Raw genomic sequence first — 25,372 nt, 5'->3', positions numbered from 1 at the left:
CCAGTCCTCTGACCTGAGGGGTGTACTGGAGGAGGGACAAAAAGGGGTTTAAGGTGTGATTTGCCTGATAACTGATTTGTTAGATCATTGTCCTTTCTAACAGCTTTCTTCTTTTACAGACTGTTCTCCGAATTTGGGACTGTTTGTTCTATGAGGGATCAAAAATCATCTTTCGTGTGGCCTTAGCATTAATTAAGCAACACCAAGCTTTTATTTTGGAAGCCACAAATCTCCCTGACGTTTGTGATAAGTTTAAGCAGATCACCAGAGGGACGTTTGTAACAGAGTGCCACAGCTTTATGCAGGTAAGTGTTTCCAGTTTACAGTGCAGAAGAGGTAAAAGCTATGAAACCAAATAGACTTTGAAGGGCCCGGAAGGTGTCTAGGTCGAACGGCAGTTCCATCTCCTCAATCACCTGGTTTGGGGAGTCCAACGGTACCGGGCTTGACTGTCTCCCTTGCAGGGCTGAAGTCGATGGTGCTGGCACCAACGTTCTCGTCACTGGGTGCTCCTCCCTGGGACGAACCCCATTGGCTGGCTCCGAAGGGGTGGGTCTTGGAGTCGGAGATCTGCTCCTTCCCTGCTTGTGGTGCCACTTCTGCACCAGGGAATGGGACCGGTGCTGGGCTGTTCCCACGGGTCTCTCCCACAGTCCTTCCGTGATGCTGTTTCTATCTCTGCTGCCGGAGCACTGCGCACCGATGAGCTTGGTGCCGGGTCTTGCTGCGCCGGTGTGGGTTGCAGTCTAAGTGCCGCCTCCATAAGTAGCTGCTTGAGGTGAAAGTCTCACTCCTTTTTTGTTCTGGGGGGAACCCTTTACAAATCCTGTACTTGTCCGCTTGGTGTGCTTCCCCCAGGCACTTCATATAAGCGTCGTGGCGGTCCCCGTTGGCATGGGCTTGTTCCAGGACTTGCAGGGTTTGAACCCCTGGGACTTAGGCATACCCCAAGTCCCCAAGGAGAGACCGTGGGTTGGGGTGGAGGGGAAAACCCCACTCCAACAGCTACCTGTTGTAACAACAGAAAACTACTTAAACTTAACGCGACTGGGGATAACTCTAAACTGAAAGGCTAGAGAAACAAGGAGAGCTTGCTATGCAAGTCACTGCAGTTCCAACGATCGTCACTGGCAGTAAGAAAGAACTGAAAAGGCGCCGGGTCAGCAGGGTCATATATTGAGCGCCATGGAGGCGCCATTCCAGGGGGCTCCACAGCTGACCCGAGGCGTGCTGCTAGGCGGAAAACTTTCCAACGACTGTGAATGTGGCACGTGCGCTCCTAATTGGAATCGATATGAGCAATCTTCGAAGAATAATAATGGCTTATTCTACCAGAGCTCAGTTTGCTTCTTCAGCCTTCCTGAGTACACTTCACATAGTAATTACAGGCATCTGCATATCAGCAACATGGTTGTCTTTGGACTCTTTTTCAAGACGTTATCCCATCATTTGAGCCTCCTGAGACAGTGCCAGCTTTGGCAAGTTAGTGCTGCAGTCTCTCTTCCAATGATTTGAAATCCCACCAGCTGTTTAGGTGACTTCGTAACTTCCCAAAGTGAATGTCTATGTGCACAATACACCAAAAATGGTTACTTACCTGTACAGTAACTGTTGTTCTTTGAGATGTGTTGTGCACATACACCTTCCACAACCCTCCCTCCTTTCCCACTATTTCAGACAGCATTTCACAGGTGGTGGGAAGAAACAAAGAGGGAGGTGGCAAACTCACCCCTTTATGCTCTTGGCTGGGTGCATGAGGAGAACGGGGCGCATGTGCCACCTAGTGGTACTGCTGGCAAAAGTCTCTGACTTGTGTGCATTGGGCTCACAACTAAAGTGGAACGTATACACGCAGAACACATCTCAAAGAACAACAGTTACTGCAGAAGAGTAACTGTTTTTTTATTTTGAGGTATAATGCCATACAAACTTCCTCACCATGGCGCTGAACAAAACTTGCAGCATGGTTTTTAAAGTTTACTTAGAGTTCATAGCTCAGTTCTGTGGGCATCTCATTTTTCCTTCTCCCTATTCAAAACAGATAACTGTTCCTAAAGGAATACAGTGTCTCATCTGTGGCACGCTTATAAATGACCTGTTTGAACAATTAGAAGGCTGATGTGGGCTATGAGACAAAATTTTTGATATTTATGTTTAAGCCATCTCATGTTTGACTACTATGTCTTCAGAGGTCACGATGCAGTTGAAGCAACAACTATTGTGTATGTTTGCTAGCATCTGAAATATTTCTGTCTAAAATCATGTTATGTCCCTTCTGTAACACTGTCTTTGCATAACACTTCCCTAAAAGTATAGTTTAGGGGAGGAGTAAATGTACAGGTGTTTTATAGTAAAAATGGGGTAGAAACGACATAGTGAAAAGATCTAAATGGAACCATGGAGCCCAGATTACTGTTTATTTTTCACATAAAATGGATTGGTTTTATTTACAGTTTGGCTTTGGTGAATTTAGATACGTGTTCAAAAATCAAACGCACAGCTACCAATTGGGGAATAATTGCTTAGGCAGTAATACTGCTGAAAAGGACCTGGGCATTATAGTGGATCACAAACTGATATGAGGCAACAATGTGCTACAGTTGTGAAAAAGGCTAATATCATTCATGAGTGTTGTATGTAAAACATGGGAAGTAATTGTCCCACTCTACTTGGCCCTGATGAGGCCTCAGCTGGAGTACTGTGTCCTGTTCTGGGTGCCACACTTTAGGAAAGATGAGGAGTACTTGTGGCACCTTAGAGACTAACCAATTTATTTGAGCTTAAGCTTTCGTGAGCTACAGCTCACTTCATCGGATGCATACTGTGGAAAGTATAGAAGATCTTTTTATACATACAAAGCATGAAATGAACAAATTGGAGATAGTCCAGAGGAGAGCAACAAAAACAATAAAAGATTTAGAAAATCTGAGCATGTTTAATCTTGAGAAAAGACTGCAGGGGATCCTGATAAGTCTTCAAATATGTTAAGAGCTATTATAAAGAGGACATTGATCAATTGCTCTCCATGTCCACTGAAGTTAGGACAAGAAGTAATGGGCTTAATTTGCAGCAAGAGAGATCTAGGTTAGATATTGGAAAGTTTTTCCTAATTGTAAGGTAGTTAAACTCTGGATTAATCTTTCAAGAAATTTGTCATCACTGGAGGTTTTTTAAAATAGGTTGGACAAACACCTGTCCTGGGTGCTCTAGGTTTATTTGGTTCAGCCTCAGTGCAGGAGGTGGAACTTGTGGACCTCTTGAGGTCCCTTCCAGCCAGACATGTCTATGTTCAGTACTGAGCTGCTACTCATAGAACCATTGAGAAATTTTATAGCGTATGGCAGAATTACAGTGTGTAAAATTAAGGACAACATAATATGGTTTCAGTTGGCTTATTGGCTTACTATGGAACATATCTCAGAATTCACTACATTGTTTGGAACTTTATTTTCACACTTACCTTGAATATTGCCACTAATTAAGATCCTCTGGATAACTGCGTGGTTTGGAGTCAGGAGACTTAAGTTCTGTTCCCAACACTGCAGCTGATAATACTTACCCACCTTATGAAAGCACTCTGATCTGTGGCTGAAGAGTCTTAACAGTGCCATGTGCTGAAATTTACAGTAGGGACTTAAGCATTTCATTAGTGCTCCTTTCATCTGTAGGTGAAATCTAGGAAGACTTTCATACATTTTTGTCTGGGATCATGTTTTTAACTAACAATTCTTTGTTTTAGAAAATATTTACAGAACCTGGAAGCTTGTCCATGGCAACAGTTAACAAACTTCGAGAGACTTGTAGAGCAAAGCTGGTTGCTCAGGGATCAACCAACAATATTTAAACAGATGGTCAGTTACCACAGAAATTGACACATTCCTCTACTTTAACTGCACTGACGGAAGCACAATTTCTAAACTTTCCATGAGTGTCAATTGACACTTGACCAATTTTTCCTGCCTTTCAAGTAACTGTTGTAAACGTTTTGTACGCTGTCAGTAATCTGGTAACTTGAACCTTTTACAAATGGTTGAGAATATTATCTGAGTAAAATGTGACCAATGTGGGCGACGTCTTTAAAAAGTCACTACTCTTGTTTCTCTTCAGGGCATTTTGTAATGTCTGAGTAAATAGCTGGATAGACTGTATGTACAATTCTGTATATTATTCATGAAACCACAGCCATTTGTACAAAATAAATTATATTTATTTGTCGAAATCTGTTTTACAGAGTTCAGTGTTGCTATATGTACCTTGGTATCTGACTCCCAGGGTCTGGCAGTGACAGACCTTCTCAGAAAATGAACAGCCCCACTATCTCAATCTTCCCTAACTATGAACTGCTCTTAGCTGCTTCTCTTCCCTATACTTGCCATTACAGATCTGCTCTCTGCTTCCCTCTCGACTACCTTCCTTTCTCTTTTCTCACTCTTCCCTGGTGCTGGCCTGCAATGTGGTGGCTGCTTCCTAGAAGCATTTAAAAAACTGAAATAGTCTAGCACCAATACATACCAATGGAGTGGTGGCCTGATATTTTCACCAGACGTTACCATTATTTATATAGCTCTCAGCAATTTCGTAGGTACTTTAGACAAATAGGCATGCCCTCTACTCCGAAGAGTGGAAGGAAAGGGAGGGAGGAGAAATGGGGGTTGCAGTTATAAAACAGTGGAGTTACTAGTGGTTTGCAGCATGTTCTTTTGTTACAAGATGTTTCTATATGGTTGAGACAAAGTGGGAGGGGAGTGAAGGGTGGAAGAGTGGGTAAGGGGGCTGAACAAATAAGAGAGGAAAGTGTGGGAGTGAAGGACAGGAGCACACAGGCAGGCATAGAGATTGAACGTCTGAACTCAAGAATAAGACACAGGGAAGGAATAGCAGCCTGCACTCAACCCTGGTGCTGTCCTTCCTCTAGGTCTTTGTAGGGGTAGGTTATATCACCTTTCTGAAGCTAGAGAGGGATAAGGTAGGGGGATGAATCACAGTAAAATCAGGAATTGTCATGCGTGTGCTACTGTAACTGAGCTGTTACAGTGGTCACCCCCTCAGTGTGTGGTATGGTGCTGTCCGCCACAAGCTTGGAGACAAATGCTGCAGCTGTTTTAAGCAATCAACTTTAGGCCTGGGTGCATCTGTCAATGCTCTGAGGAAGCAACAGGAGTGTTTTAGCAGGGCTGCCATTAAGCTACATTTACCTTTCTTTAAACACTATTATAAAAGATGAGCCTGACTGTTCCTAAGCCACCCCCTGGGGCCAGTCCAGGAGAGGGGCAGAAAAGTAACCATAGCACATGGGGTTTCTCAGACTTAGTGCCTGCCAGTCATCAGTCCTCTAGCCTGCCAGTCCATCTGCAGTCTCATCCTGCCCTCCACATGTGCAGTTAGCCCACACTTCCTGATGTGGTAACTGCTGATTCCTTGTCAGCGACTGGTCAGTCCTATATGCCTGGCTCTCCGCTTTCCTGCTGCAGCCTCTGCTCAGCCTACTCTCCTCTGCCCTCAGGATAGAAGAGGAGGTTACTTACCTGTAACTGGAGGTTCTTCGAGATGTGTGGTCCCTGTCTGTATTCCAGTCGTAGGTGTCCTTTCCTAGCAGTGCCTGAACATTGACCTGAACATGCATCGTGCATAGCCTTGTGCTCCTAGACGAGATTATAATAGGCCGTGCAGGCCGATGCCTCTCCAGTGACCCTCTTACCACTGAGTAGTGCTGTCCGCAGCAGAGGGGATGGAGGGTGGGTGGGTATTGGCATACAAATAGGGACCACACCTCTTGAAGAACTTTCAGTTAAAGGTAAGTAATTTCCTCCTCTTTGAGTGATGGTCCCTATATGTATTCCAATCATGGGTGAGTAGTGAGCAGTAATCAGCATGGAGGTGGATGTGAGGATGCAAGAGGAGATGCAGTACGGCACGGCCCACTGTAGGGTCCTCAGCCACCCGCTGGGTGATGGTGTAGTGGGATGTGAGGGTGTGAACTGAGCTCCATGTTGCTGCATGACAGATCTTTTGCCATGAGATGTCTGCTAGGCATGCAGATGGGGCTGCTTGCCATCGCGTAGTGTGTGTTATAACTCAGGCGGTGACATGTTGGATAGCGTGTAGCATTCCTGGATGCACCTGGAGACCCATTTGGAGATTCATTGGGAAGAGAGGGCTTGGCCCTTGGACCAGTTGGCAATGGCTACAAGGAGTTTCATGGATGCTCGAAAGGCACGCATCCTGTGGAGGTAGAATGCTAGTGCATGATGGACAGTGAGGGAGTGAAGGCTCCTGTGCACATGGGAGGTGTGCGGTTTGGGATAGAACACAGGGAGGTGAACAGACTGACTGAGGTGGAACTCTGACACCAACTTTGGGAGGAACTTAGAGTGAAGCCATAAAGAAACTTTATCCTTGTGGAATATGGTGTGTGTGTGTGTGGGGGGGGGGGGGCAACCATCATGGCTGCTAGTTGGCTGGCCTGTCCAGCTGAGGTATGGCTACTAAGAACTTTACCTTTAGATGGGAGAGGGAGCATGTTGCCAGTGTCTCAAAGGATGGCTTCGTGTGGACGATCGCTGCGATAGTGTCTGAGAGTAGCTGACAGTGCTGAGATTGGATCAGAGGAAGAAAAGCCTGGCATGCTAAATGAACTGCCCACACTTCTAGGACATTTATGTGGATTTCAGCCTCTCGCAGTGTACAGATGCCCTGTGCTGTGTGATGGTCTGGGTAGCTCCCTCATCCTGCAGGCCATCACAACAGACGCTTCCCTTGCAGGATGGGGGAGGTGAATGGGGTGCTGACCATAACTTTGGAGGGGTCAGTTCACCATGTGAGGGAAGCCAGAATTGTTTGGGTGATGACTTGCTTGCAGATGGTCCATGTGGTGTCTGTAAAGGGAGAGGAACCACGGTTGGAGGCAGTGCAGTGTCATGTAGGTGCAGGCCACCATACATCCGAGGAGGGAGAGAACAGCAGATCGCACTGCAAGGGTTGTGGCGTAGGTCCATCACTGTGGCTCTGTTGCAAAGCAGGCTTGTCTGGGGGTGCCAGTGAGGCCAAATCCAGGGTGTGGGAGGAACCTTACCGGCAGTGACGGATGCTGCAGTGGTGATTCTCATGGTCCCAGGTCAGTGTGTGCATGTGATCCTGTGGCTTCCTCTAGGAGATACCCTGAGATGACGTTCCTGTGCCTCCCACATCTGGGGCAGGAAAGATGTACATATTGCACAGTGATTGGTGATATGAGCTTCCCTGAGGCAATAGTGGCAGCTCTGGGGCGCATTGCTCATGGAGAATGAGCACAGGCACAAAACACAGGTTTTAAACCCTGGAATGTGGGGCATAGTCCCAATTGGGACAAACTATCGCTGATTAGCAACTAACTCCATGTACTATATACACTAACTATGCTGAAAAAATCCCAAACAAGAAACTAGACACAAGGGAATAGATTACTCTCTTAGGCCTGGTCTACGCTATTGAGTCAAGTCCACCTAAGGCAGCTTATCTCAAGCCTTGCTCCTGTGGATGTAAGTTCCCTATTACAGTGCCATAATAACTCCACGTCCAGGAGAGGCATAGGGCTTATGGCGGTGTAGTTAGGATGATGCAGTGTCCGTGTAGATGCTCAAGGTGGCTTCCATCAATTGTCATTCTTGTCAATTTCACAGGCTGAGCTGTCACCCTGGGGAAGGTGGGAGGTTCCAGCCAGAGCTCAACTGCCCCCAGGTGCTCTGCTTGGAGCCAGGCTGCTGCCCAGGCTCTGGTTCCTACTGGGACCCTGGCTGTGCTGACTCCTAAGCTTGGAGCCCGTGGGATAGCGAGCTCAGGTCCTCAGTCCCCTCTGACACGCTGCCCTTCTTAAGTCAGTGGAAGTGCTACTGGTGAGGATGCACAGCACTGACAGGAGCTTAGTGTGGACATGCCACCCCAGTAATTACTGCAGTGGCTGTAAGTTGACCTAACATAATTGACTTGAGCTTGTAGCATAGACATGCCCTTAGTGAAAAGGCTAAGAGCATGAAGGCACAGGGGTTCTGACTCAGGCCTTGCAGTGGTAAGAGGGAACAGAAGAGGCATGGCTGGGTCAATGGACACTGCTAGGAAAGCCTTCCACCTCTGGTCCAGGGTGCACTGGTGATTGGATTACATAGAGGGACTGTCATAAATATAAAGGGAAGGGTAAACCCCTTTGAAATCCCTCCTGGCCAGGGGAAAGCTCCTCTCACCTGTAAAGGGTTAAGAAGCTAAAGGTAACCTCGCTGGCACCTGACCAAAATGACCAATGAGGAGACAAGATACTTTCAAAAGCTGGGAGGAGGGAGAGAAACAAAGGGTCTGGGTCTGTCTGTAGTCGTCTTGGCCAGGGACAGAACAGGAATGGAGTCTTAGAACTTTTAGTAAGTAATCTAGCTAGGTATGTGTTAGATTATGATTTCTTTAAATGGCTGAGAAAAGAATTGTGCTGAATAGAATAACTATTTCTGTCTGTGTATCTTTTTTGTAACTTAAGGTTTTGCCTAGAGGGGTTCTCTATGTTTTTGAATCTAATTACCCTGTAAGATATCTACCATCCTGATTTTACAGGGGGGATTTCTTTATTTCTATTTACTTCTATTTTTTATTAAAAGTCTTCTTGTAAAACACTGAATGCTTTTTCATTGTTCTCAGATCCAAGGGTTTGGGTCTGTGGTCACCTATGCAAATTGGTGAGGCTTTTTATCCAACATTTCCCAGGAAAGGGGGGGTGCAAGTGTTGGGAGGATTGTTCATTATTCTTAAGATCCAAGGGTCTGGGTCTGTAGTCACCTAGGCAAATTGGTGAGGCTTTTTACCAAACCTTGTCCAGGAAGTGGGGTGCAAGGTTTTGGGAAGTATTTTGGGGGGAAGGACGCGTCCAAACAGCTCTTCCCCAGTAACCAGTATTAGTTTGGTGGTGGTAGCGGCCAGTCCAAGGTGTAATATTTTGTACCTTGGGGAAGTTTTGACCTAAGCTGGTAAAGATAAGCTTAGGAGGGTTTTCATGCAGGTCCCCACATCTGTACCCTAGAGTTCAGAGTGGGGGAGGAACCGTGACAGGGACCATCACTTGAAGAACTTCCTTTTACTGTATTTGACAGATTATGGATCAGCTCATTAAGTGTGAAGCAGCAGCGTCATTACCATATATAAGGTGTAAGTACTTCAAAGTTGTATGTGGTTAGTGTGAGCTCAAACATCTCAGGTTTCGGATGGACTGATGCTAGGGAGCAAAGTAGGAGAGGTTGTTATTGTGGGCTGTTTGTAAGGCTTGGCATCAGAGCAGTGTAGGCAACTTAGAGGAGTCTCCCTGCCCACCTTGCTAACTCTTCTAAAACAATACAGGTCCCATTGTATTCTCAGCAGGTGATTGGTGGCTCAGTGGACTTCAAGCTTTAACTGTGTTCTACCCAGTAATTAACAGGATGTACTAAAGCAAGTTTCCTTCCTTCCTAGATGCATTGACAGTACTTTCTCAGGTTAGAGCTAAATGTGTATTTCCTAAGCAACAGGCCTCACTGCTGCTTTTGAACCTATACCAGAGCTGCAAAAATCTTATTTTCTTGATACTTTTCCTTTTGATGTTACTTACCTTTTCTTCCCTGGGAGTACTTATGCCCTTTTCAAGAAGGTGTAGGCTTGTCCTTGCTCCCCCCCCAGTCAGTAGTGATACTCATTGATCCCTCTGCTCTGAACTGAAGGATGTTTTTCTGGGCTGAGTCTGTTCCAGATTCTCATTTGCCACTGCATTAACTGTAATGCTTACTTGGAACAGAGTTCTCCAATTATTTTGCCTGTTTCTCTTACAGTATTGCTTTGACTTTTAGCTCTGTCTGTTCATGATAATGTATACAGTAAATATATTCTGAAGTGACCATGAAATGGCTGTATGAGGGAAAGCCTCTATCCACCATATGCTGGCAGGTTTGAGTCTTCAGTATTCTGCCTTGGCCCTGCCCTAGGGAACACTAAGTGGTAATGCTTGAGGAGTCAATCAGTCTGCTTTACCTATTAAATATAAGAGCAATGATGTTAGTGGGTAAAGCATATAAACACAGGCTTCAGAGTAGCAGCTGTGCTAATCTGTATCCACAAAAAGAAAAGGAGTACTTGGCACCTTAGAGACTAACAAATGTATTTGAGCGTAAGCTTTTGTGAGCGACAGCTCACTTCACTGGCTCATGCAGTGGAAAATACAATGGGGAGATTTTATATGCACAGAACATGAAACAATGGGTGTTACCATACACACTGTAACAAGACTGATCAGGTAAGGTGAGCTATTACCAGCAGGGGGCAGGAAAAAACCTTTTGTACTGGTAATCAAGGTGGGCCATTTCCAGCAGTTAACAACATGTGAGGAATGGGGGTGGGGGGAGGAGAAGGGGGAATAAACATGGGGAAATAGTTTTACTTTGTGTAATGACACATCCATTCCCAGTCTTTCTTCAAGCCTAAGTTAATTGTATCCAGTTTGCAAATTAATTCCAATTCAGCAGTCTCTCACTGGAGTCTGTTTTGGAAGTTTTTTTGTTGAAGAATTGCCACTTTTAGGTCTGTAATCAAGTGACCAAAGAGATTGAATGTTATTCTTGACATCTGATTTATGTCCATTTATTCTTTTATGTAGACTGTCCAGTTTGGCAGAGGGGCATTGCTAGCACATGATGGTATATATCACATTGGTAGATGTGCGGGTGAATGAGCTTCTGATAGTGTGGCTGATGTGATTAGGCCCTGTGATGGTGTCCCCTGAAGAGATACGTGGACACAGTTGGCAATGGGCTTTATTACAAGGATAGGTTCCTGGGTTAGTGTTTTTGTTGTGTGGTGTGGTTACAGGTGAGTATTTGCTTCAGGTTGGGGGGATGTCTGTAAGCCAGGACTAGCCTGTCTCCCAAGATCTGTGAGTGATGGGTCATCCTTCAGGATAGGTTGTAGGTCCTTGATCTACTGGAGAGGTTTTAATTGGGGGGCTGAAGGTGATGGCTAGTGGTGTTCTGTTGGGCCTGTCCTGTAGTAGGTAACTTCTGGGTACTCTTCTGGCTCTGTTAATCTGTTTCTTCACTTCAGCAGGTGTGTATTGTAGTAAGAATGCTTGATAGAGATCTTGTAGGTGTTTGTCTCTGTCTGAGGGGGTAGAGCTTGGCTGTAGACAATGGATCACATGGTGTGGTCTGGATTGATTAGACCTAAAAGTGGCAATTTTTCAACAAAAAAAGGCTTTCTTGCCCCCTGCTTTCCTGCTGGTAATAGCTCACCTTACCTGATCAGTCTTGTTACAGTGTGTATGGTAACACCTGTCATTCCATGTTCTTGGTGTATATAAAATCTCCCTATTGTATTTTCCACAGCATGCATCTGATGAAGTGAGCTGTAGCCTACAAAAGCTTATGCTCAAATAAATTTGTTAGTCTCGAAGGTGCCACAAATCCTCCTTTTCTTTTTGCATATAAACAGAGATGCTTTGCACAGGATTCTACAATGGGCTTCCTGAGCGTATTAAACTGTAAACCAGAAGCTTTACACTGGTGGGGTGGAGTGCTGGTTCTGAGAGCCTAATACAGGTGGGCAGTTTACCCTGCCACCATTTGTCATCAACCTGGTCGTGCATGAGAAACAGACCCTTTGCTCAGCAAGCCACAGTCCTAGCTTCCTTTGCAAGATGCATCACCGGTGCAGTAGAGACTGTCAGATTTCTGCTTCTTCCAACTATTTTGCTGAACTGTGAAGTCTATGGCCACACCACCTCAGTAGCCCAGACCATATCTTTCAGACTTCATTTACACTTAAAAGTGTTACTAATTTGTCCCAACACACCCTTGAACTGGGGAAGAACAAACAGCTTCCAACTCCTATTTAAAAAAAAAAAGGACCAAGGGAGAATTGTGTTGCAAGACCTCAGCAACTGCTGCAGGAGTCAGACTCCCCTGAAAGAGGGATGGGCCTGCACAATTAGAGGATTTTATGCCCCTCAGTAGGAGAAGAAATGGAAAGTTTTGGCAGGTCTGTAATAAAACTAGCTCTGATCTGCTTGAATGTAGTGAGTTGCCACAAATGACCAGCCCTTCCAAAATGGCAAAGGATTCCCCCACCCAGTGGATGCATCTCCTCTTAAAGAGGTCTGGCCATCTTCCTGCCAGAGAAAAATGTAGAAAGTCAAGCTATTCCCAGACTCCCTATAATGCTATACTACTCCTTGAAATAGTAATCCAGTCATTTCAATGTTACTTAGAACACTTTAGTTAATGTAAACCTGATGGGTACGCTGCAAACAGAAGTGGGACTACAGCATGAGTAGGTATACCTGCCATAGTTTTGTTCTAGCTAGTGCAGCTAGAAGTGTCAGTGAAGATATAGCATCACAAGCCTGGCAGTGACCTTGGATATGTACAAACATCTCTAACCTGTGCAGAAGCCCATGCCAACCAATGGTGTACAGCTCTGATTAAAAGGAGGAGTACACCTACCCTGATTATTTTAAAGTGAGGAGGAAGGAGTATATGCAGCTTCACTATTTGATCAAATATTTTTTTAAAAAAAGCAAGAGCAATGTTATGTAGAAAGGTACTGGACACTCTACAGAAAAACGTGTCTTTATTAGCATTGTTATAGGCAATGCATACATAACAAATCCTTAGTGTACAACCCCAGCCAAGTTTAAGCAAGAGAGTCAGCAGATTAAATTGATCTTGTACATATCTGCAGTAACAGGATTGCACTGCAACATCCACCAGAAGAGACTGAAATTCACTTTACAAAAAAAAAACCAAACCCATTTTATATTTTAAAAAGGGCCAGCTCTTAAGCTGGCAGAGCATCAAATATGGAATTGCCCAATTGTAAATATGAGTTCCTAGAACATTTGAGTATTGCATTGTTCATACCCTGCAGATGCCACATATGCTGTGTCTAAAGCTTAGTAAAACACAGATGAGGGGACATGGGCAGGGGAATTAATTTTTAGATTTTGATTGGTCAGTCATTACTTACTTTAAAAGGTATCAGCAGAATTACTAACTTCATCACAGGAGGGTAGTAGTACCAACAGTGAAAACTTCCCTTTGTTAGACTTAAATCTGAGTGAATGAATTAGCTACACCCCAGTCTGGAATATTTCTAACTGACATTAAATTCATGCCAATTCAGAAAAGCACTCTTAGGGAGTTAAATATTTAACCAGTTAGCAAAATTAAACACCAGAATTTGAGAGGTTATTCCTTCATGCATAGTTAAATGCTGCAAGATGGGATTCACATTTAATGAAGCAGAATTTAACAAGAAGCATTTTGTAAAAGACTGTGCTCCCTTATAATAAGGAATCTCAGTTTAGGGGAAATTAATTTATCCACTTCTTGCAACTGCTCTTTATCAACCCCTGGATTCATTTAAGTGTAAGTCATTAGATTGTTTGATATCCAGCATGGCTTCTCTTTCTGCCAATCAAATAAGCAATCAAGACAATCAGGACAAGTCCAGCAAGGGCTGCGCCAACAATTATAGGGATCACCATGTTGTTTTCATCCAGTTGACATTCTTCCACTGTAGATGAAAAAAATTCACATTAGGCACTGGTCCATTGACAGGAAAGGTACCAAACTCTGATTTCATGTTGGAAGATTCTACTCCTAGCATATAGATAAATCCTAAACTTGAGCCAGTTAACTTCTAGCCTGCCAGCAACAATGGAAGGAGCTCCCTTACCATAGCCACTGTAAGTCAGCTTGCTTTTCAAGATCAGTAACGAACAGCTTGTTGTGTTGTACCCTTTTGATAAACAGTATTGATTGTGCAGTAAATCACACGTTGTACACATAGTGTAATAGTGGATTTATATGTACAAGTTTCCCACAATTAATACAGCCAATACTACACAAGGCCACAAGTAGCCTCTCCTTCCTAGCTACCCAAAACACAACTCTCACCTAACACCTTCCCTTGTGACTATAACCATAGAGATGATTTAACCAGTTGGGAACTCAGCTTCAGATCTTTGTTCCTTTGGTACGATTGCCCAAGAGAACACTGGTGTGTTCTAATTATAGATCTTCTAAACAAACTTTTCTGTGCACAATTGTGCGCTTCTGTCTTTATATGCACTATTTCAAGAAATTTGCATTTATTTACACGTAATGCACTAGCCTTAATCCAGACAGACACTCAGCTAGCTGTACTTGTTGGTCTGAATCACAGTTGTAAGGAGGCATGCTGTGAATAGGAGCTTAGACCAAGCTGAATTTACTCAACTGGCTACTAACTCCAAAGACTAGATTCTGGAAAAAATATGCTTAAATCAGTAGAACATGCAAGTTCAGTAAAACCTTTAACAACACTTTAAAGTGTAGATGTATGCAGTTTTTTACCTGCTCCAAATTGGTTTCCCTCTATCTTGAAAACCTGGACCCAAACATCGAATAAGTTGACAAAGGCACCGGCTGAGACCCAAAGTTTCTCCTCTGCATTACACTTATAGGAGTTCCCCACTGTAGCTCTCAGCTCACTCATGCTGTTGTTAACAGCTTCAAACTTTGGTTCTGTGCAACAAAAAGCAGCATAAAATACATCTGAAAAACCGAAGCTGCAAAGGCTTAAGAAAATTCAAGTTGTTAAACCAGAACACACACATTCCCCCTACCCCCGCACTTCGCCCTCAGTATTTGTGTGCACATATCGAGGCTCCCTTAATATTTATAGAGCTAGTCTATGACTTTATTTAACAAAAATCCTTTTACCTTTAGCTTCAGAAGGCAAAGTTGTGGTGACACTGACACCTTGCAGGAAAAACTTATCAGTACTCGTATTCTAAAAAAAAAAAAAAAAAGTTGGCATCCATACATAACATTTTAAACAGTCAAAGTACAATGTAGTTCTGCGATTGAAGAGTTTAATGCACCCTCATTAGAACTGCCGAGTTCACTAAAAAAACCAAAACAAAAACCCAAGACATTCTAGAATGTGATACCAACTACAGTTTTAGCAAAAACCCTGGAGAGGGATCCAACTTAGGGAAGAATATGCTAGGTAAAGTGGTCAGGCTGAAAATGCCCTGAGACTTTTTGAAGAGCTACCAAGTTAGCATTTGAACATGGTAAACAGGACAGACACTCAACACCACATCAAAAGCACAACCCACCATCCTGGGTCAGCATGGGAATCTGTACAGTAACTCCTCACTTAAAGTCATCCTAGTTAACGTTATGTTGCTGATTATTAGGGAACATGCTCATTTAAAGTTGTGCAATGCTCTCTTTAACATCATAGGGCAGCTGCCTGCTTTGTCCACTGCTTGCAGTAAGAGCATCCCATTGCAGCTAGCTGGTGGGGGCTTGGAACCAGGGTGGACCAGCAGCTGCTGCCCCCCCACTCCCCTAAGTTCCCTGTGCAGCAGCTGCTCAGCAAGCTATCAATTGCTGGCAGTTCAGCTATCCCCCCTCACTGCCATGTGCTGCTCCTGCCCTCTGCCTTGGAGCTGCTCCCCGAGCCTCCTGCTTGCTTGGGGAGGAGAGCTAATGTCAGGGTGTCCCCCTTCCCCCTGCTCCTGCACCCTGCTTACCCCATCTCCATAGAGCAGGGGGGACACATGACAGGGCTGAGAACAGAGGGAACTTCCTGGCAGCAGCTGCTGGCTCTCAGCTTGCTGATTAACTTAACAAGGTAGTGTACTTAAGAGTGGTGTCAGCCTACTTAAAGGGGAAATGCGCATCTGTCTGCCATGTTGTCTCCCCTCCCTCCATTCATGTGCCTTGTGGAGTGTGAGGCTACATTAACAATGAGTTAACCCTTGAGGGCCAGCCAATTGCTAGTTAATCATTTAGCAGGAAGGCATTTCCTGGAAAACATCCCACCCTCTGTGAAGTTTGGTTGAGGTGGTGGAGTCAATCATCATCACTGCGTACAGTATTGTTTGTTTAAAACTTACTGTGTGTGTTATTTTTTAAAATATCTCTATCTGATTTTTTTTTTGCCAGACAAAAAATCTCCCTCTCCCTGGAACCTAACCTCCCCCCCCCCTTACATTAATTCTTATGCGGAAATTGAATTCGCTTAACATCGTTTTGTGTAAAGTTGCATTTTTCAGGAACAGAACTACAACGTTAAGTGAGGAATTATTCTAAAATACAGGCAAGGACACAGCACAAGTGCTCACTGGAAGGCCTTAGAGCAGGGGAGGCTGACCCGAGCCTGAGAAGGAGCCAGAATTTACCAATGTACATTGCCAAAGAGCCACAGTAATGTCAGCAGCCTCCCGTCAGCTCCCTCTCAGCACCCTGCCGATCACAGATTGTCAGCTGTTTCGTGGCATGCAGGAGGCTCTGGGGGGAGAGGAGCGAAGGCACAACAGGCTCAGGGGAGGGTGTGGGAAGGGGTGGAGTGGGGGCAAGGCCTGTGGCAGAGCCAGGGGTTGAGCAGTGAGCACCCCCCGGCACACTGGAAAGTTGGCGCTTGTAGCTCCAGCCCTGGAGTCGGTGCCTATGCAAGGAGCCGCATATTAACTTCTGAAGAGCTGCATGTGGCTCCGGAGCCAGAGGTTGGCCACCAGTGGGCTAGAGAGCCAGGACCTACATGAATGGCTTTAACTCAAGCCAAAGTCAATTTGTCCCTTTAAAGGCTGATAGTTAGAAATTTCAGGTTGATCGTATTTGCTCAAGTCAGTGAGCAAATACAAACACCCCCACCTGGGAAATAGAAGAGCGATCAACCCTTCTGTCACATGTGCTGCTGATGCAACAAAGGAAACATTGTACCTAACAAATCACTGCAGAAGACAGCGAAGCAGCAGGTACACCGGTCATGCGTTGTAAACAGTATAACTAGGAGGCCTGGAATCCAATTCCTTCTGCAAGCTGGTCATATATAATTAGATGAAACACCTATTTACAGCAGTCTGTTCCCCTAAAGGTTTTTTCAAGTAACAGAGCTACCAACAGTCTCATTGTTACTAATATGTTGTGCAATTGTCCATCAGAGTACTCCTTTATTTCCCAACATTTCTTCTACTTAAAAAAATCCTCCCCCTCCTCCTTGGTTATACATTCAGTAGGGGATGTAAAACTTTTTTGGAATAAAAAAAGACTGTCACAAACAAAACAAAAATAAACCTATCTTGAGTCCAGAACAATTTAGTCACATCTAAAAAGCATGCCAGAGCTGTGCACAATATTACATTTAAACACCCTTACCAGTAGAAAATGGAATAAAAGTCTGGTTTTCCCAAAAGTCAGGTTCAGAAAGGCAGAGGAATGGTCACAGCTCCCAGAGAAAGATGTATTCACTGGAACAATATTCAGCACATCCAATCCAGTCTATGGAGGAGAGAAGGGCTTGTTATTACATTTTACAGCAAGAGGTGAACCCTGCCTCAGTTTTCAGCTCATTTCTACCTGGCTTCCCCTCAGATGCATGAAAAATTGCATGTGTATGTAAAAGTGCTGGTTATGTGGCCACAGGTTCCTTGTGCTTACACCACTATTCAAGCCTCGCCGTGCTCTCCTTAAGACCCAGACCCTTGGCTACAGTCTGAAACAGTATTTTCCAGCTAAAACATGTTGCGGCTAAGGAAGCTAGTACTGCATTGAAGGAGCCTGATGGAAACATCAGCCATCACCACCAATGCACTAAGGCTTATTAAATTAGATTAAAGCAACCATATGAATGCTCTTCTGCTTCCACATGAAGGAAAACTGACAAAGGCCATAAGGGATTATCTTGCTGATTACTGACTCATGTAAAGGCAAGACAGTTTGAAAGGGTTAATTACACAACAGTAACACCTCAGCATTTCAGACAATCCTGTTTGCAGAGTGCTAGGAGGTAAAGGTTTTAAGTCTGTTGGACTGAATCAGAAATGTGCGCATACAAGCTTTCTGATAAAACAACAATTCTTACAAGAGTAATTTGGCAAGATTGAACACCTGTGTCTTGACTGATGTAGGGCAAAATACCCAACCTAGGGGTAAGGAGGAATCACCAAACTGTCTCAGCAATACTTAGAACTCTTGAGAACCAGGTTTTGGGAGTAGAATTTTACTGGTTGGCTGGCCCTACAAGAGACCTTTTATAAACTCCTACTATTCTTTAGGGCAATGATTCTCAAACAGGGTTATTCATACCCCAGTGGGTACATCAACTCATCTAGATATTTGCCTAGTCTTACAACAGGTTACATAAAAAGCACTAGCGAAGTCAGTACGAACTAAAATTTCATACTGAAATGTAAGTACATCATTTATATTCCAATTGATTCATAACTATACGGTAAAAATGAGAACGCAAGCAATTTGTCAGTAAGTGTGCTGACATTTTTGTATTTTTAGGTCTGATTTTGTAAGCAAGTAGTTAAGTGAGGTGTAACTTGGGGGTATGCAAGACTCTTGAACGGGGTACAGTAGTCTGGAATGGTTGAGAGCCACTGCATTAGGGGACAAGTGAACCATTTCAGTGGGGCTAGAAGTTCATGTTGCAGGAAATGGCTTACTAGATTCCATACAGGTGACCTGTAACTTACAGCTAAGGTTGTGAAATGCATTTCCCATCAATACAATCATTAGGGGTCAAGCAAGTCACCAGCAACGTTAACATCCACAAAGCAGTTCACATCTTACCTTTTGGACCTCACAGTATCCAAAGTTTGACTGCAATCATCTCCTTTGACTTGCATCCAAATCATGGACCAGCAAAAGGGATCTTGCAACCAAAGTCCCCTAAGGATGGGAGCTTTTGGTCTGTCCAGTAAGTCTTACTGTGGTTTGCCAGGGAAGAGCCCAATCTACCAGAGTGGGATTCCCAATTATTCCCCTCCAGCAGACCTGTTAATGAACTAAGTATGTGTGTAGGAAGGTACAGACTTGACACCAAAGCTGGTGAGCTGAGCTTTGCAGCCAAAGTATAGAGCCAAGGGAGCCAGGAAGCAAGAGTAGGCAGGAGGCAGACTGAAAAGAGCCAATAGATTCTGTTGCAAAAATACAGTTACAGGGAAGACTACTAAGTTTGTCTATGAACCAGTTCTGCGCCCCCAAATTCACGTGTATTGGCCTTTGACACTGGCTGAAACTGTGTGAAACTGGAAATTACAGACTGTGAAACTCAGCAAATTGCAAGAGCATAGTATCAAAGGACTGTCAATTGTCTGCACAGAATTTGAAAGTTTGTTCAGATTCAGATGCCTCATTTTCAAACACTAATTTGTGTGTCTAAATGAGGCAAACACATTTAAGTAACATCTTCATTTTCCAGATTCTCCTTTTGATGTTTTCAACTGTTTCTATGGCTTGAACAAATATATTTTAGTTGGATTTCAATATTCAGGTTATAGAGTACTGCTATGTAATGGAGACATATTTAAGTGTCTTATTCAGGGCAGCTCCCAGTACATCAGGAACACACTATTCATAGCAAGTTTACACTAATTCTGTATTGTCTGAATATTCACTCTATCAAGTTAAAGTGTTAAACAATTCAACTGGAGAACCATAATTGAGTACTATTAACATTCAATCCAGTCTACGAAGCATAGGGAAGCAATATTTTCACTAGTTCGCTGTGTAAGGTTTTAGTGTACAAATCAAACAAGATATACCTTTCCATCTTTTCTTAGATACGTGACATTAAGCTGTAGCCCCATACGAGCAAGTACACAGGTCCCATTTGTACCAGTCACATTATATTTCCCAGTCCCTGGATTTTGTGGAGGTGAGGTTGGTGCCTGGCTTGTTGTTGTAGGTGCCTGGCTTGTTGTTGTAGGTGCCTGGCTTGTTGTTGTAGGTGCCTGGCTTGTTGTTGTAGTGACTGCCGGAGTAGTGGGCGTCTTATCTGCATCACACAGAGTTTCTGGAACGAAAAGAGTACAAGGTGATAATCAACTACAACTGCACAAAATTACAAGGAAGTCATTCACACAACAGAAAGATTTTAAGACTAATTTATCTTTGAGGGAGAGGAGAGAATGAACATCCCCTTATTTTAAGGAGTTTTAGTCTTAATACCTATTACCACCAACTGAAAAATTCAAGAATCTTTTACTTTTTACTATAGTAGATTCAATACAGAGCTGGTCAGCTTCACTTTCTTCCATAATGCCTTGTGCCTAGCACAAAAGGAGGTTTCTCAAAACCCATTCTATTTCAGGTATCAAGATGACACATCCCTACTCTATTAGTTTTAGCAGAACAGCAGTTTATGGTGAAATAGAAGCTATCCATCCATTAGTTTGACATTTACTTATTTTCATCAAATCAAGTTTACACGTATCCCTGATTTATCATGATGCAGCTAGCTCCCTCTGCTGGCATATACATAGCTAGGCTCATGTTGCAGCCCTAGTCTGTTGGCTGCCAGCACACTGGAAAGCAGAAGCTGGTCCTTGTGTTCTCCTTGAAAGCCATTTTCTAGTAGAGTACAATTCTGGGACTGAGGGTCTTACTGAATAGCTGGCAGCTGGGGACTTGCTTAGCACCAGTGGCGTTCCCGAGCACTTCCATGGCATCACTACTAGTATCTAGCTCAAAGGTGGGCAAACGACGGCCTGCATCTATCCCACGAGCTGCTTTGTGAGCCCCCACCAGGGAGAGGGGTCGGGGGCCGCACCATGTGGCTCGGCCCCGCTCCAGCCTGGGCGCAGGGTCAGGGGCTGTTCCACATGGCTCCTGGAAGCCACAGCATGGCCCCGCTCCGGCTCCTATGTGCACCAGTGGCCCCCTGGGAGCTCCAATGAGAGCTGTAGGAGCTGTGCCTGCGGATGGGGCAGCATGCAGAGCTGCCTGGCCGCACCTCCACATAGGAACCAGAGAAGGGACATACCACTGCTTCCAGGAGCCACTTGAGGTAAGTGTAGCTCAGAGCCTGCATCCCTGAGCCTCTCCCCACACCCCAACCCCCTACTCCAGCCTTGATCCCCCACCCACTCTCCAAACCCCTCAATCCCAGCCCAGAGCACCCTCCCCCACCCCAAACCTCTCATCCCCAGTCCCACCCCAGAGCCTGCAACCCCAACCAGAACCTGCATACCTTCCCGCACCCCTGATCCCCCTCCCAGCCTGGAGCACCCTCCTGCACCCCAAACCTCTCATCCCCAGCCCCACCCCAGAGCCCGCACCCCAAACCCAATTTTGTGAGCGTTGATGATCCACCATACAATTTCTATTCCCCAAGGTGGCCCTCGGGCCAAAAAGTTTGCCCACCCCGATCTAGCTTCTTACGGAGCTTGTTCACAGGCTGCTCTGCATTGCTCCTTCTAATGGTTGTCCAAAATACACCTTGGCCCCCTAGCACAGGCACAGCCTGTGAGGTTCATTCCCTCGGTCAATTCCTAATCAGACCTGCTTGCATTAGTAGCCACCCCCCGCCACTTCTCTGAAGGGAACAATTTTTGTTTTATGCACTTTCAGCTTGCCGGCCTCGCTTCTGTTATTGTCCAGTTCAAAGCCAGGATCCAGGTGGTAAATGGGAAGGAAAAGTTGTCATAGGGGAGCAGTGACCCCGCAGACTCCCCATCCCTATTGTTTGCCAAGAGATGCCAGGGGTCTCCTAACACAAGTTCCTGACTTGTTTTAGCAACTCTTCACCCAAGGCCCTTGCATTCTGCTCCTTTTCTAAACCAGCCACACAAGTCAGGGAAAGGAAATCCCTGTAGTATAGGACCCTAAGCTTTGAGCCATGATTATGTCCCACTCCAAGAACACTACCCTTAAAAATAGTAAATGTGACACTTTAATGTGGATAAAAGAGACCACGCAGCAAACACTGTAGTGCAGATCTGGCTGCTGTGTCTGAGGAACCACTCGTAGAGTTTAGTCTCCATGCTATGTATGTAGTTTTTGGTTACTTAACTCCTTAGCAGTGGTTTTAAACAAACATGCTGCACAATTCCGGTCTCCAGAAGTTTTATTGTGGGCTGCAGGTCAAGAAGGGTTGTACTTAAACTTCAAGCTAATTAAACCCTCAAAGCACACACAGTAACACAGAGCCCCATATGTTCTTTAGCATCTCCTGCCCATTTCAGGGTAAGGTGTGCCAAGGAGCTTACATCCCCCGGACCAGCCTGCTTTTCCAGTCCACAGTGGACTTGGTGTTGATGCTGCATGGAAGCCCTGTTTGGCTCTGCTCTCTGAGCTAACACCCTGGCCTATGAGATCATTCCCCCGTCTGAGCTTAAGGACAAGCCAGAGCGCTATTCAGTGGGTTTACATGGTGCCACACGGAAGATCTTCCTATAGTTACTGCAGCTACACAGCCCTATATATTGAGGCCTTTAGTATGTTTGGGGAAATTGATTAGCTTGTGTATCGCAGTAGAAGGAAGGATCCCATCTGCAAGTGGGAATAAGTCCCAAATACAGTACAGATGTGTTATTTTCAGCGATTTATAAAAGATGGTTCCCCATAACAACTAGCCACCTTTTTAAAGCAAGGATGCCAAGTTGTCTGGTCACCAGAGGCCAATATTGAATATGAGCTTGGATCCTTCAGTATCATCTTAGGCCAAGGCAAAAATTGAACAGGTAAACTTCCTGCACATCTATCTTCAGGAAAGTAGGCAATTTGCCACCAGCAGGTAGGAGTCAGGTCTCCCTTTCTGCAGCAGCAGCTCCCACTTCCCCATCTGAAAGAAGAGCCAGGAATATATAACTAAGTAAATCCCAAGACACTCTTGGGAGGGGACCAACACAGTGAGAATCTCCGGTCTAACTTGTGACTACACGATCAGAATTGCACACTGACAAGAATGAATACAGGCGTAGCTGAACCAGTGAAGAACAGTCTACACTTGTATTTGCACAAGGACAAGCCTCATTCAGCACCCGTTCAGAAATTCCCATTGACCAAAGAGGGCTTTGGAGACAGACATTCGCCAGCCCTGTCACTGCAGACTAGTCTCCTGCACTAGAAAGATGTTGCTGTATGGGGAAGTACAGTCATCTCCCCTCTAAATTCCTTCCCAGTTTTCCATGGACTATGCTGGACCCAGCTGAGGATATCCGGATAGGGAGCATTCATACTGAAAGCAACAGTAACTTTTTAAATGTAATGTTCATGGAACGTACTCGACAGCTAGAGTGAAATCCAGACCCGACTGAAGAGAGAGAGTTTTGCTATCAACATCCGTGGGAGTGGGATTTCACCCTCTTGATGGCTGGTCCTGTTTATCAGGTGCAGAACAGGCAGCAGCCGCCGTCACTGCCTCCTATATCGCACCACTAATATGCTTCAGGGACCCTTCTGTAATACTTACGATGTCCAGGCAGATACAATCCTTGGCTTGTACCAAGGCTGCCAATGTGTGCCTGAACTGAAGCCACATGAGTTCACTGTACAGCTGTCAGATGGTGGCTTTCATGTCCAGCCTATGCTGGCACTGAACAGACGTCATCTCGAGGTGAAAGGATATTTCTATTTCTGATTACCTACTCACGCAGGCCTCCACACACCTAGTGGAAACAACAAAGGAGGTTTGCTTGTCTCAGTATATTCTCTCAATAAACCAGGAGATACTTACCATTTCCGCTTAAGGTATGATTCACAAGATATGCTTGAAGCGTAACATTGCTAAGAGTTATGGTCACATTCAACATATTAATCTGGTTGGTACTGAAACATCTATATCTTGTGTCCAAGTCTGCCCGAATATTAGGTTTTTGTGAAACCTCCTTTGTTTCTGTAACAAAAAATTTACAGTTGTGCGAAGATTAGTATGTCTCCAGACAACACGGTACAGAAAAATAAAAAAAGTGCTATTCCACATGTATTACAACAGAAAGCCAAGAAAATTTTTTACTTCACCTCCAGTTGAGTTGGGGAACACCGTTGTATCGGACAAATTGTAAAGGAACATTAGCTTGTCAACGCTGTACAGCTTTGAAGCCTTTGTGAAATTCATTTGTAACAAATGTCCCGCTCCAAATCCAATCGCCAGTACAGGAGCCGATACATTCTCTTTACCACAACTGCTTTTGTTTGCCAGTACTTCAGCATTTTGTGTAAGTGTGAAATTTGCTGCCAACTAAAGTGGGTAAAATCGAGAGTTTTAAATGGGATTAGTAAATGCCTTCCCTACTGTTACTTTTCAGCTATCCTATGCAATTACTCCAGCGCTCACAGCCAGAGTCCATTACCACAGGGTGAACATTCTCAGCATTCAAGTACTTAACCCTCAAAAAATACTTTAGTGTTTGAGGTTTAAAATTTTTTGAATAGCATTTTGCTCCATGAACAATTAAGGAAACAACCCTCCCTTGCCCCCAATCTCCTCCACACTAGCACCATGAGTCGGATTGTACCCAACTTCCTGAACTAAAGAAGCAGAGGTACAGGAACTCAGTGGAAGTTTGGAGAATTTAAGCTTTGTTCTCTGGTGTTTTAAGACATCTGGGTAACAAGGACTAAATTAAGCAGTACGGCCTGCACAACTCTTGCTGGTCTATGATTCTTACTAATTTTATTTTACTTAACTTCTGAAAAGGAGCAATAGGAGGAGCTATGACAAGGTTTTACATCGGCACTGAAGGCAAAAGCGAACACTGGGAAGTTAACAAGCTGTACTAATATTTCTCAACCTTTTTTGATACCAGGGGCCGGCTTGCTGCCTTCTTAAACGGTCAGGGAGATCTCAGGGCCTGGTGCCAATCCATGGACCAGTCATTGAGAAACACCGTGTAGTTGATCTTTTATAAGGACCAGTTGGCTTAAGTTAAGAAAGCAGCTTCCTTTGAATGTTAGTGTATGCCAAACTTAACCCGGGTGCAATTTTGAAATAGTTCAGAATGTTAGGGCCCTCCACAGCTCACTCCTCATACATGCCATAAAGGGGAATCTTGCTAGGCCAGAGCTTGACATTCGAAAGTACTGTCCACTAATAAGGCATGAAGCTCGAGAGATTACAGATTGATAGGGAAGCTAGCTGCTCAAAAGGGCACTTATACACATGTATAAGCAGACATTTGGCTCCATCTTGTCTGTGCTCACCACTTCGCTAGAATATTATGAAACTTGTAAGAGACTGAGGAAGAGCATTCACACAACAGGAAGTCATCTCCAGTTTTACTTTCATTCTCTCTTCTGTTTCTTTCAACCATATCGCACAATCCAGTAATTTCTGCCCATTGTGCAGTTCTCTCTTCCCTTACTAGGGATGTCAGTTTGCATTCCTCCTCAAAGTGTATGCCTAGAGATTTATCTACTCTCACCTTTTAATTCTTTTCCAGACTGATTAAGTGGCAACCAACAGGCAGCCCAAACATAGACATCCTGCCAATCAGCATAAGGATTCCCTTTTAGTTTTCAGTGCTGAAGTATACAGCACTTCTCAGTTCTCTTCTCTCTCCTGTGGCGGGTGCAATTTATTCAATTGAATGATTGAGAAAGATTTTTAGCAT

At 44.5% G+C, this 25,372-nt stretch overlaps 2 protein-coding genes across 14 annotated transcripts in view; one reads left to right on the top strand and one right to left on the bottom strand.

The window, feature by feature from the left end:
• Window positions 1-25,372, top strand: part of GRTP1 (growth hormone regulated TBC protein 1) — a 97,661-nt gene that overhangs the window by 58,203 nt on the left and 14,086 nt on the right. For 9 of the 12 annotated variants that reach the window (XM_078853676.1, XM_073350358.2, XM_073350353.2 and 6 more), the window contains 2 exons: window positions 120-305; window positions 3,740-4,219. In XM_078853676.1, coding sequence (XP_078709802.1) covers window positions 120-305; window positions 3,740-3,844 — 291 coding nt within the window. In that variant the 3' untranslated portion in view covers window positions 3,845-4,219. Of the gene's footprint in view, window positions 1-119; window positions 306-3,739; window positions 4,220-25,372 lie in introns of those variants that run through there. The other 3 variants (XR_013636040.1, XR_012159630.2, XR_012159631.2) reach the window with 1 other exon arrangement.
• Window positions 12,587-25,372, bottom strand: part of LAMP1 (lysosomal associated membrane protein 1) — a 32,932-nt gene continuing 20,146 nt past the window's right edge. The window contains exons 3-9 of one of the 2 annotated variants that reach the window (XM_073350402.2): window positions 23,781-24,000; window positions 23,497-23,655; window positions 19,583-19,833; window positions 17,187-17,309; window positions 14,739-14,808; window positions 14,370-14,540; window positions 12,587-13,548 (exon numbers count right to left, since the gene is read on the bottom strand). In XM_073350402.2, coding sequence (XP_073206503.2) covers window positions 13,409-13,548; window positions 14,370-14,540; window positions 14,739-14,808; window positions 17,187-17,309; window positions 19,583-19,833; window positions 23,497-23,655; window positions 23,781-24,000 — 1,134 coding nt within the window. In that variant the 3' untranslated portion in view covers window positions 12,587-13,408. The remainder of the gene's footprint in view (window positions 13,549-14,369; window positions 14,541-14,738; window positions 14,809-17,186; window positions 17,310-19,582; window positions 19,834-23,496; window positions 23,656-23,780; window positions 24,001-25,372) is intronic. The other variant, XM_073350412.2, reaches the window with a different exon arrangement.

Source organism: Lepidochelys kempii, chromosome 1 (assembly GCF_965140285.1).
Source record: "Lepidochelys kempii isolate rLepKem1 chromosome 1, rLepKem1.hap1, whole genome shotgun sequence".
In the NCBI taxonomy this organism is placed as follows: Eukaryota; Metazoa; Chordata; order Testudines; family Cheloniidae; genus Lepidochelys; species Lepidochelys kempii.
This window is presented reverse-complemented; position numbering and strand designations above follow the sequence as displayed.